Below are 11767 nucleotides of genomic sequence, written 5' to 3'. Positions count from 1 at the left end.
ATCTCAGATGTCTCTGATTTTCTTCATTGAAGGAGAAAAGGAAATTGAAACCAACACCATGGCAGCATCAATCGTCTTTGCTAATTAAACTGAGTTGCTACCAATATCAATTGAAAACATTAAAGAAAATAGGAGAACTTAGCAACACAAACAACAATAAAGGATGCAATAATGAAATTATTTCTAGTCTACAAATAATATATATCCTCTTTCACAATCAATTAAAATATAAATACATAAAAATAGGTGTAAAAGTGTAAAATCTATCAAATATGTATATATATATATATATATATATATATATATATATATATATATATATATATATATATATATAAAAAAAAAATCTCTCACTCTCTCTATAGGACTCAACTGCAAGGGAGTTATATGATACCTAAGACAAAGGTATATTAGGTATAAATCCATGGTGTGTAACTATGATAAAACTCAAAAATGAGAGATTTATCATATCAGTATTACTCCACTCAAGTAGGATTATCTTGGATGATAAAAGTATACCCACAATTATGACCAAATATTCTTAATGGTGAAAAATCATGTAGTTATCTTCATATGATAGTTGAAAATTGTTAAATGATAATTTAGTCAAACATATCAAATCATATAACGATTTTTAACTATCAACTTTATAAAGACTATTGCACGTAAATTTTCACCACCACTCTTAGTTTATAACAAGAAAACGACCAATGACAAAGCGAGAAACCCAAATAATTTCATATGAATTTGATCATAAATCGACACAGAATCAGAACTAGCTTTTCCTTTTGCCTTGTTATCATTATCATCGTCATCACCACTACTATCACTATTTTCATACTTGGGGTGATTAAAATTTGCCGGAACAATAGTATCCGGTGCAGCCTCATCATCGCCGGCAACACCGCCACCGGCGCCGGAAGGAGAAGGAGCAGAATCCTCAGAAGGATCCTTAAGGCTCTTAGGTAAACCTTGACCATGAGTGACATTGATTTGGAACCTTTGTCCACTTCTACATTGGTCACCATCATAGTCACTTGAGAAGAAGTAGGTGACACCTTCCTTCTTCAAAGGAACTGACACTGAGATTGAATGTGTTTCTGTGTTTGATGGATTTGATTGAAGCCATTGGTTTGTGTCTTTGTCTTGTGCATCATCATAGTCACATTGTTTGTATGTTGTTGCATTGTATGTTTGGACAACTGAGTGATTGGTGTCTGTGTTGAAAACTTCATGCATCAAAATTGAACAACAAAATCACCCAAATTAGTTAAAAAGTAATTGTTTTTATGTCATAAGAGAAACTATATGGATTAGAGGTATGAAAAATTGGTAATGAACCTAACTATGTAATTTATATGCATAAGTGTAAAAAAAAAAATTAAAATATTTAATTATAATATGGCTTCATTTAGCAACAACCTCATAAAACAAAATAGAGAGATATTATATTGAGATAGTTAGAAATTAAAAAATATTTATTTTTGTTGTCCTATATGGGTGGACAAAAATCACTGAGAAAAATATATTTGCCAAAAAAATATTTTATTTATCTTTCTACCTATCTTTTTATCTAAACATAAATTGTCATTTAATTATCTATGAATTCTTAACTTAATAGAATATTTAACATAATCATATTTTTCACTCTAAGTACTTCAATAGAAAAAAAGAAGGTATCTAATTGGATGACAAAATCTCTTGTAGTGTTAGGCATCAAATTAAGGCTTATGTGAAAAAAGGAGAGAAAAAAATAGAGCTAGTTAAGTGTTCAACCTAGTTGACCTTCAAAGTGTACACTTACTTTGAGATTATATGAAAAAAATATATAGTAAGATCATAAATACTCATATCAAACAACTAATAATTATTGTGTAAGATTAATAGATTATAGAATTGAATAAGATTATTGAAATGAAAGATTTATTGAGACAATAATAACTATAACGGTTCCGCTACGTTATCAACAGCATATCTGTCAATTTCTGCCAACTCTTATTTATAATTGTGTTTTATGGAAGTGTGTTCGTGGATGTGTCTAATAAAAATGTCTTTTTTATAGCTGTATTTAATAGAAGTGTTTTTATAGATATATTTTCTGAATGTGTCTCTTTATATATGTATTTAAAATATATTAATTATTAGACACATCTAATATATTAGACTCCCGGCAAACGCATGTATTTGTTTGTCACAAAAAAAAAGACACATCTACAAATACACTTCCATGAAACACAATTATAAATAAGAGTTGGCAGAAGTTGGCAGATAATATGATGGTACCCTATACTTTTCCTAACTATAATATTGGAATAAATGATCTATTTTCAAACATTGACCTACCTTCAACCCCCAACTGAATGCTCTAAAGTCTAAAGTTATACATGAACATGACTTGTCAATGCCTTTCTTCACTATTTCCACCGTCACAAAATATTCTCATAACATTAAAAAAAAAAAAGTTAAAAAGAAATATTTTAAAAGAAGGAAGCACTATTCAATATCGGAAGAGAATATTTATTAATTGTACCAAAAGAAAAGAATAATGGTTAAGAAAAAGAGTTTTTGTTTTCTCAAATGTTAACAGTAATTTCATTTATTATTTTCTGTATTTCTACACCTTTTGCTAAATGGAAGAAATATTACTTGATTTGAGGCCAACAAAGGTAGGTTTAAGGCTTTAAGCAAATATAAATTAATGCCATTTTCAGATATACATATTCTGCCACATATTATATATTTCAGGATTAAAATATTGGAAATATTTCAAGTGCACCGGAAAGCACCAATTATTTTAACCGTTGATTTTAATTAATATATATTATATATTTTTTTTATAATTCAGATCAACGGTTAAAATAATTAGTGCACCGGTACTCCCGGTGCACTTGAAATGCTTCCTAAAATATTAGAGAAGAGTACAACTTTTGTTCCTGCTCTTCATCATATCTTATCAACCGTACAAAGGATAAAACCAAAGTACAAAAATAAAATTGAAAAAATAAATAAATATTTTTTTCCTATCCAATATTGCTAAAATTTTTTGTCAACATGACAAGATATTATATAATTAGTGTCAAAACTTTTCATCTAAACAAACAACATATCAATGGAAAATTGAAGATAAGATTCAAGGAATTGGCACTTGAAAGCTCATGACATGATAAGAAAACTTACTTTCATAAATGTTATATATATATAAAATTTTAATGTAATGATTGTATAAAATAGTTTTACATGTTAATCTAATTATATAACATCATATTAGTAAAAATAATTATTTTTTACATTAATCATATAAATAATCATTAAAAAACGAATATAATTACACAATTATGCAAAACGATTTACACATCAAAATTAAACTCATATATATATTTCAACCACAGATTTCAAAATAACCACATGACATAATCATTTAGTAACCAAAATTAAAATTTACATGGCCAAAACAAAAAGAACACTGAAGAAAAAGTGAAGATGAAGAATAATCAGAATGATGTGTTAGAAATGAAACTCACTTAAGAAATCACCCAAGCTGAAAACTTTATTGGAAGCCCATTTCTGGTAATTGATCTCAGAATTCATGGTACTATCAAACCATCCTAAAGAATCTCCCACTGTGTAATTCTTGTAAGCATCAACAACAACAAAAGATCCTGAAGAACAAAGTACTATGATGATGAGGATAAGAGTTGAGAACAGAACATCATTTGATGAAGTGGTTCCTCTTCTTTTGTGTTCCATGTTTTGTGGATTTGTGAATGTGCAAAGACACTTAATTCCAGAGATAAACTTGCTTTTTATTATAGGATTGAAAGAGAGAGATTAAAGTGGATGATGAGAATTGAGAAGAAGAGAAAGAATCATGTGTGGACTCTTATGCTGTTCCTGTGCCAGCTCTTTATGTTCTATCTGTTTTTTTTTTCCCACATGAACCCTGGATTTCAGCTGAATTACTAAATTAGTCACACTTGTTATATTGGTCTCAAGAATAAGGTTCTCATAAGAATATTGACATATTAAGGATGTGTTTAAGAATGTTGAAAAAATTTAAAATTTATTTGTATATTCATTTTTTTAAAAATAATCGATTATATGATAATTAATTTTGTTTAAATATTTTAGTTAAAAAGTTATTTTAAGATAATGTATTATGTTTAGATATATATTAAAAAATATTTTTAAATAGTATAATTCTAAAAATAAATTCAAAATAATTGTTTATATAAATATTTGAAATTAAATTGATAAAATAATTTTGATTAAAAAATAATTAAATACTTACTTGTAATCATAGTCTTCAAGATAGTATTTTCCCTTATTATAAGCTGTTTTACAATTTTATTTATTTATTTTTCTGGGTTATCCAAACATGCTCTATGTTTATATATAGTAATGCATGTGTATATTCATAATTCATCTATTATCCATCTATTAATTGATAAGAAGTAAAGTATTTGAAAATTCAAATATTAAATTTAGCAATTAGACCATATATAAATGAGTCAACGACATTATATTTCATACACTTGTACTAAATATATAAACATTTATATTATATAGAATAATTTTTAAATTTTGAAATACATTATTCATAATATAACACATTATATAGTCTGATCTCTATAATTAAAAATGAATATATATATATATATATATATATATATATTTCAACTTTATCTATATTCATGATAAGATACATTTATCTGCATTTATGTATTTATGCATATGCAATTTTAAGTTTATTTTATTTTGAATCTCACAAAATACTATATTAGTATTTATAAGATCACATATCAATCATAAATGATGATTGTAGTCTAATATTTAGTTTTAATTTATTTTAAATTTTATATAATAATATAGAGAAAGTATGAGGAGCCAATGGAATATTTATACAATGTGTACAATGAAGGATTAGGGAGTATTAGAGATATAACTATTAGTGTTACATTTTGTCATCAGCTGAAATTTTTAGGATGAGTGGTATCATGACATAATATTAGAATTTTGGATCCGAAAGCTCAAGAATTCAAGATATGGTTATTTTAGATAGTATGAAAAATCTTTTGAGAAGATGTTTATTATCCCTAACAAGACTCAATAATATAATAATATTTAATTGATTGTTTACTACAATAAAACTATGTCGTTAAATTGCTCTACCATTTTATTTCCATATTGGGAAAAAAGATATTAGTTATTGGCGGTGGGGTAAAAGCAAGAGAAAGAGAAAAAACTAGGATCCAAGTTTCACAAGTTCCCAAAGGGGAAGATCTCAAGAGAGATCAAATGGATTGAAACAAGTTAACAATCACTTCGGATGTCAGAGAATCTCACCATGAAAACTCAAACACGTGGAACCAACTAAAGTAGTTTATCAGTTAGACCATATTTTAATTGAATTTTATTTAAATTAAATATATAATTTAAATCTTTAAAAACACAAATCGAATACAATATATCTAAAATATGATAAAAGTTAAAAAAAAAATATTCCGGTAAATATTTTAATTTTTAATAATGTACTAATAGAACTACTCAATAATAGAATGGTTTTAGATTATCAAAAAATATCTTATTATCTTATCTTCGTTAGACAATTCTATTACAACACCGAAAAGTTGAAAGAATAATTAGAGCAATCCAAAGAATAGAGAATGCATGCTAAGGAATAAAGTAGAAGGGCCTATCATTATTTAATTTTTTGTTGGTATTAGCACATAAATTAATTTAATTAATTAATTATGGTAAAGTACCAAACTCAAGATTTGCCGACAGCTCTGCTTCTATATAGTTTGTTTAATTGTTTTAATTATTTTGTTTGTTATATATACAGAAATAGAGTCACATGGTGAGAAAGTTGGACAATGATCTTTGTAATTTTAATTTTTTATATATAAATTTTAGTTTAATTTTTTTAATTTTATTTTAATTTTATTTTATTGTGTACTCCTCTAATATTTTATCTATCTCCGTCGTTGTATATATATATATAATGTTTTGGTTAGGTTGACAATGACAAATTAAACTTTAAATTGAGACGCTATGTAAATGATAGAATGCCACTCTTTTAACAGCTAATGAAGTTGTTGTGAGTTTTGTTCTTTAGTGCAATACTAGAGTTGTAAACAACAATTTCTATAAAGCAACGAATCAATGCAACTACTTGGATTTGACCTATCTGTTTGACAAGCTTATATTAATAAGCACTGAAAGTGATATTTAAACGGTGATAATGCTATGAAATAATATATTGTTATTTGTTTATCAAAAATATTATTTATATATAAAAAAATTAATTATTATATATTTAGATATAAATATATATTATTTTTTATTGTTAATATATATTTATATAAAATAATAACTGATTTTTTATATACTCAAAACATCATTGTTTATTTTTTGCGAAATCTCGAATTGACTATCGATCAATGCATATTGTTAGTGTTCTTAGAAATGATCACTATAATATTGTGATTACTATAATATCACATATAAAATTATCAATAGATCAATAGATAGATTTAATAGAAAACGAAATGTAAGGCTTCAACAAGGTGAATTTTGAAATATTATTAGAGAAATGTTAGAGGGTTATGATTTTTTTTTATTTTTGGTCAACAGTTAATTAGTAATATTTAAAAGTGTGAGCTAAAAAAATATTATTAGACTGCATATATATATATTGTTAAATTTATGAGTTAACTAGTAAATTCGTTGATGAAATCAGATTGACTCAACTCAAATTTGTATCTTGATTCTTGATAGATGTAGCCGAATTCAAGTAGATTCGAACAAACTCGTTCAAATTCATGAATCTATTTACGAGTTTGAATCTTGTCCCAACTTGATTAAAACGGTATCGATTTGTCTTTTTTTAAAGAAAAGAGTTAGAGAATCAGATCATTGCTTAGTGTTATACTAAGTCAGTAAACATCTAACCAAGAGACTGGACGAGGAAGTTATGTGTTGTTCCACCTCCCCTAGCTCTTTCTTTCATCCTTTGTCACTCTTCTTTGACCGTCGAAGCCACACGCTTCTATGGTCATTCACCGCCGCATTGCCATTCCTACATCCACTTTCTCATCCTCCCTTGTCACTCTTCTCTTTCCAAAGCACGCTTCTACAAAAAATTGTCGTCGCACTACCATTCTCAACTCCACCCTCAATTTTTCTGTGCTCATTTTATTTGCCCGCATCCGTTGTGTACAGTTGTTTATCATCGCGCCTTTTTCTTTTTGTTGAAAGTTGACTTTCTTGTTCTTCTGCGTTCATTCATCTTTTTTCGTTACTTTTACTTCTACATCAGTAGTGCAGTCACACTCCTACTTCATGTAATTTTTTTTAACAAATTATTGCTATCAATCTATGCCTATTTCAATTTACAGGTTTATTATGTTATAGCTTATTATGTGTAATTTTATAAATTATGGTTCATGGTTCTTATTTGTTAGTTAGTTTATGAGTTTTATTAGTTAATTAATGATTTTAAATTTTAATTATCGGCTCCGTTAGGTAGACAACGGAAAATTTATTTGAATAAAGTGAACAATGGATTGGAAATTTGGTCCAATGAAGTTAAAAAAAAAATACTCCACCCAGATTACCCAACAAAAAAAAATCTCATTCATCAGTAATCCAAAAATTTTAACCATTCGTTATACCCTAATTTACCAAAGCACCAACTTCTTCCCCAAACCTTCTGCCGTCGCCGCCTCACCAACCAGCCGTCGGCGTTACTCTCTCCCTCACCGGACATCATCGTCACCTCCTGGGTTCTTCACGCCGTCGCTTGGTTGCCAACCAGCCCCCATCGTCGTCATCAGGATCCTCCTCACCGCCGTTGGTTCGTCAACAAGGACCCTCATCGGCGTCGCTCCTCTAGACCGAAAACGAACGGCGCCGCCAGGCTCCTCCTCCTCCAATCCAATCAAATAATCATCTACTTAAGGATAAAAATAATCATCTGTATACATGGTGAATTGAACATCCAATATATTCTAATTGTATCTAACTAAACCCAATCTAATCAGGTAACCATTCACATAAGAATTAAAATAACCATCCGCATATCTACTAAAATGACCATCCGGCATATTATGGGTTGACCACTAACATGCACAATAAATTTCTCATAGAGGATTCCATCTATGACTATGTTAGGGGAAGGCACAGGTTGCTATTCACGGCTGCGTCTGCACGGATGCGGAAGTACATCGAAAATATTGATAAGTTTAAGGCCAAAGGGATTGTTTCTGTTAGTTGTGTGGCTGTTAATGATCCATATACTATGAATGCTTGGGTAGAGAAGCTTCAAGCCAATAGTGCTATTGAGTTTTATGGAGACTTCGACGGGAGCTTTCACAAAAGCTTAGATTTAGTTACTGATCTCTCTAGTGCTTTGCTTGGAACTCGATCCAAGAGGTGGTCAGCATACGTGGTAGATGGAAAAGTGAAAGCTCTTAATGTTGAAGAAGCTACATCCGATGTCAAGGTTTCTGGCGCAGACACCATTTTGGGACAGATTTAAAGATTATGTTTTGTAGGATAGTTATATAATGTAACGAGTTCTCAATAAAATGCACTCTTTTGTTTCACGCGGTCAGGCCGCAGTGGTATCGGCGGGTGCGGCAACGTCGGTTTGGGAGGACAGCGATGTTTCGACTGCGTCTGAACGGTGTTAGGGGGACGACGGCATTATGATGCGTCGGAATGGCTGTCTCTGGCACAGACAATGAGTTTTGGGCGTGAACCGGAGATCGACGACAGCGAGTTTTGGGCGTAGAGGGGAGGACTGTCGGGATGAACGACGGTGTGAGTGGAGAAAGGAGATGAAGGTTGAGATGGAATGAGAATGTGACGGTATATTAAGAGGAGGTTATATCGCCTAACTCTAATAATTTAAATTTAAAAATTGATTATTCTAATAAATTGAGAATATGATTTTAATAATTTATTTAATCTTTTTTTAAACTATTAATTTTTTTCAAAGATAAGTGTTATTTTATTAATATAAAATAAAAGTGTTTCCATAAGAAAGTATAAAAGAATTGGGTATTCCCATTTATCACCAACGGTGACTGAAAGACTAAGAGCTTAGAAAAGAGTAAAGTAAGAGTAAAGAAAATTAACAGCATCTATCAGGTATGGCTCACGAGTTCACGCACTAAATTGCTGGCTTCTTTCACTATCTTTAGTGCCGGGCTTATTACCTTCTCAAAAACACACCGATTCCTCGCTTTCCAAGTGCTCCAACATAGCGCCGCTATGAGGAGGGTCTTTTGTCTACCGTCAAATTGAGCCACTGCCTAGGATAAGACTCGTTGCCACCAATTGAAAAATGTCTCTTCTTCTCTCATCCATAGGTCAGGGGTTATTAAGCTTAGGCACCATATTATTGAAGACATGGGGCATTGGAACAAAGCATGAGAAATTGATTCAGCCTTCAACATGCATCTTGGACAAGTAGCAGAAGTAGATGCGAACCGCCTGTGAACTTGTTGCAACACTGAAAGCTTTTCATGAAAACTTTTCCATAGAAAAACCTTAATTTTATGAGGTAATTTCAATTCCCAAATGCTATTCCAGACTCTGTTGTTCTGTATGTTCTGGGGCCTCAATGAAGTAGGAGAATGAAAGAATCCATAAGCAATTTTGTATCCTGACCCAACTTCATACATACCAGATTTTGTCCAGCACCAATTAACTTCATCCTCCTCCTCTGTTGGTTTGATTGAAAAAATTTTATTGCATATATCAACTGAAAAAATTGACTCAATCAGATTTCTATTCCAGCTTCTATCAGGATTTAATAACGCACTAACGTAATACACTTGCAGATTTGGCGGGATTGTGAGTGCATTTTGAGGGACATTAAGGGGCACTGGTGGTGGGAGCCAGGGGTCATGGAAGATGCGAACATTAGTACCAGAGCCTATTTTCCATAACAAGCCTTTCTCGATCACCTTGCGCCCTTCAAGAACACTTCTCCAGCCCCACGACGGTACGCTTCCTATCTCTGCATGTAGAAAATCTGTATATCTGAAATATTTAGCTTTGAGCATTCTTGATAGAGTAGAATTAGGGTATTTCATTAGACGCCAACATTGTTTGCCCAATAAAGCCAAATTTTGCGCCCTTAGATCCTTGATCCCCAGCCCTCCATCTTTCTTCGGTCTCGTCATTGTATCTCATTTAATCCAAACCATTTTTCGTTCTGCGCCTTTTTGACCCCACCAAAATTGCAAGAGCATGCTATGAATCTCAGTCAACAGCGTATCCGGGAGCTTGAAACAAGAGAGTGTATCAATAGGAATCGCCTCCCCCACCGCTCTCAATAGCGTGTGCCTGCCACCTGATGACAATAGACTTCTTTTCCAACCCATAATCCTCTTCTGAATTTTATCCTTGATAGCTCCAAAGGTTGCTTTCTTTGATTTTTGAACTATAGAGGGCAGTCCCAGGTATTTGTCTTGTGCTCCGATATGTTCAATATTTAGTGTCTGAGCAACTGCTAGTCTTGTGTTCTGAGGTGTGTTGTGACTGAAAAAGATAGCCGACTTATTCAAATTGACTTTTTGCCCACTGAAACCCTCATAGATATCTAGAAATTCTAGAATACTTTGGCTTGTATTAGGTGCGCTCTTGCAAAAAATGATTGAATCATCAGCAAACAAAAGGTGATTAACTGTTTGGCATCTCTGATTAACTTGAACTCCTTGAATTAATCTGTTTTGCTCTGTCTTGTGTCGAAAAAGAAAGAGATATGAAGATAGGGGTCACCCTGTCGGATGCCCCTATTTGGCCTAAAATAGCCAAAAGGTTAACCTTCCACAACGACAGAGTAAGAAACAGTCGTTACCAATTTCTTAGTCCAGTTAATCCATTTAGCATCAAAGCCCATCTTATCCATAATATACTATAAGAAATGTCATTCAACCCTATCATAAGCCTTGCTCATGTCTAGTTTAATAGCCATCTCATGCTCTGCCCCACTTCTCTTATTTTTCAAATAGTGCATACATTCGTGGGCAATTAGAATATTATCTGAAATGAGTCTACCTTTGAGAAACGCACTCTGATTTGGGCTTATAATTTTATTCATAATACCTTGTAATCGGTGCACCATAACTTTAGAAATAATTTTATACATAACTGAAGACAAACTGATCGGTCGTACCTGAGTCATGTCACTGGCATCTGGCACCTTTGGAATCAAACAAATTTGAGTATGATTGAAGCTTTTTAGAATTCTGCCACTGTGAAAGAAACTTCTCACTGCCTTAAAAATGTCACCTCCAACTATATCCCAGAAAAAGTGAAAAAACTTAGCTGTAAACCCGTCATCACCAAGAGCACTCTGAGCATGAACACTAAATGTAGCTCTTTTGACCTCGTCCATAGTTACTGGCCTTTGGAGCCTACGGTTCATGGAAGCTATAACCTTAGGCTCCAAATCCTCTAAGTATGGATTCGGATCAGCCAAATAAGAAGAAGTAAAAATATCGCAAAAGTAGTCTTCAGCTACCTTTGCAATATCCTCAAGTTTCGATACAATCTCATTGTCCCTCCCACTAATCTCCAAATTCTGTTCCTTCGCATCCTTGATTGAAATTTATGGTGAAAGAATCTAGTGTTCTGATCTCCTTCTTTTAGCCACTTGACTCTAGATTTTTCTCGCCAATAGCTCTCTTCTTTCAAATATGCCAGCTCCAACTTCTCCTTCAAACTGATAACTTCCTCTCCCCCATTGATTCCA

At 31.7% G+C, this 11767-nt stretch overlaps 1 protein-coding gene and 1 pseudogene across 1 annotated transcript; one reads left to right on the top strand and one right to left on the bottom strand.

The window, feature by feature from the left end:
• Positions 1–563: 563 nt before the first annotated feature.
• On the bottom strand, positions 564–3934 carry ENODL18 (early nodulin-like protein 18). The gene is made up of 2 exons (XM_016331757.3): positions 3522–3934; positions 564–1229 (listed from the first exon to the last, which is right to left on the bottom strand). Exons 1-2 carry the CDS (start codon positions 3745–3747, stop codon positions 691–693), a joined length of 765 nt encoding a protein of 254 aa, XP_016187243.1. The 5' UTR covers positions 3748–3934; the 3' UTR covers positions 564–690.
• Positions 3935–8125: 4191 nt separating this feature from the next.
• LOC107632330 (peroxiredoxin-2F, mitochondrial pseudogene) lies at positions 8126–8539 on the top strand (annotated as a pseudogene).
• Positions 8540–11767: the final 3228 nt, after the last annotated feature.

The sequence above is a fragment of the Arachis ipaensis genome, chromosome B3 (assembly GCF_059453495.1).
Source record: "Arachis ipaensis isolate K30076 ecotype BB chromosome B3, ASM5945349v1, whole genome shotgun sequence".
Lineage (NCBI taxonomy): Eukaryota > Viridiplantae > Streptophyta > Magnoliopsida > Fabales > Fabaceae > Arachis > Arachis ipaensis.
This window is presented reverse-complemented; position numbering and strand designations above follow the sequence as displayed.

Bases quoted from the DNA above. Each gene is read 5' to 3' on its own strand.
- ENODL18 (XM_016331757.3), bottom strand. From the start codon at position 3,747: ATGGAACACAAAAGAAGAGGAACCACTTCATCAAATGATGTTCTGTTC. The intron at 1,230-3,521 runs GTGAGTTTCATT...TGATGCATGAAG, and splicing joins CAGCTTGGGTGATTTCTTAA to TTTTCAACACAGACACCAAT.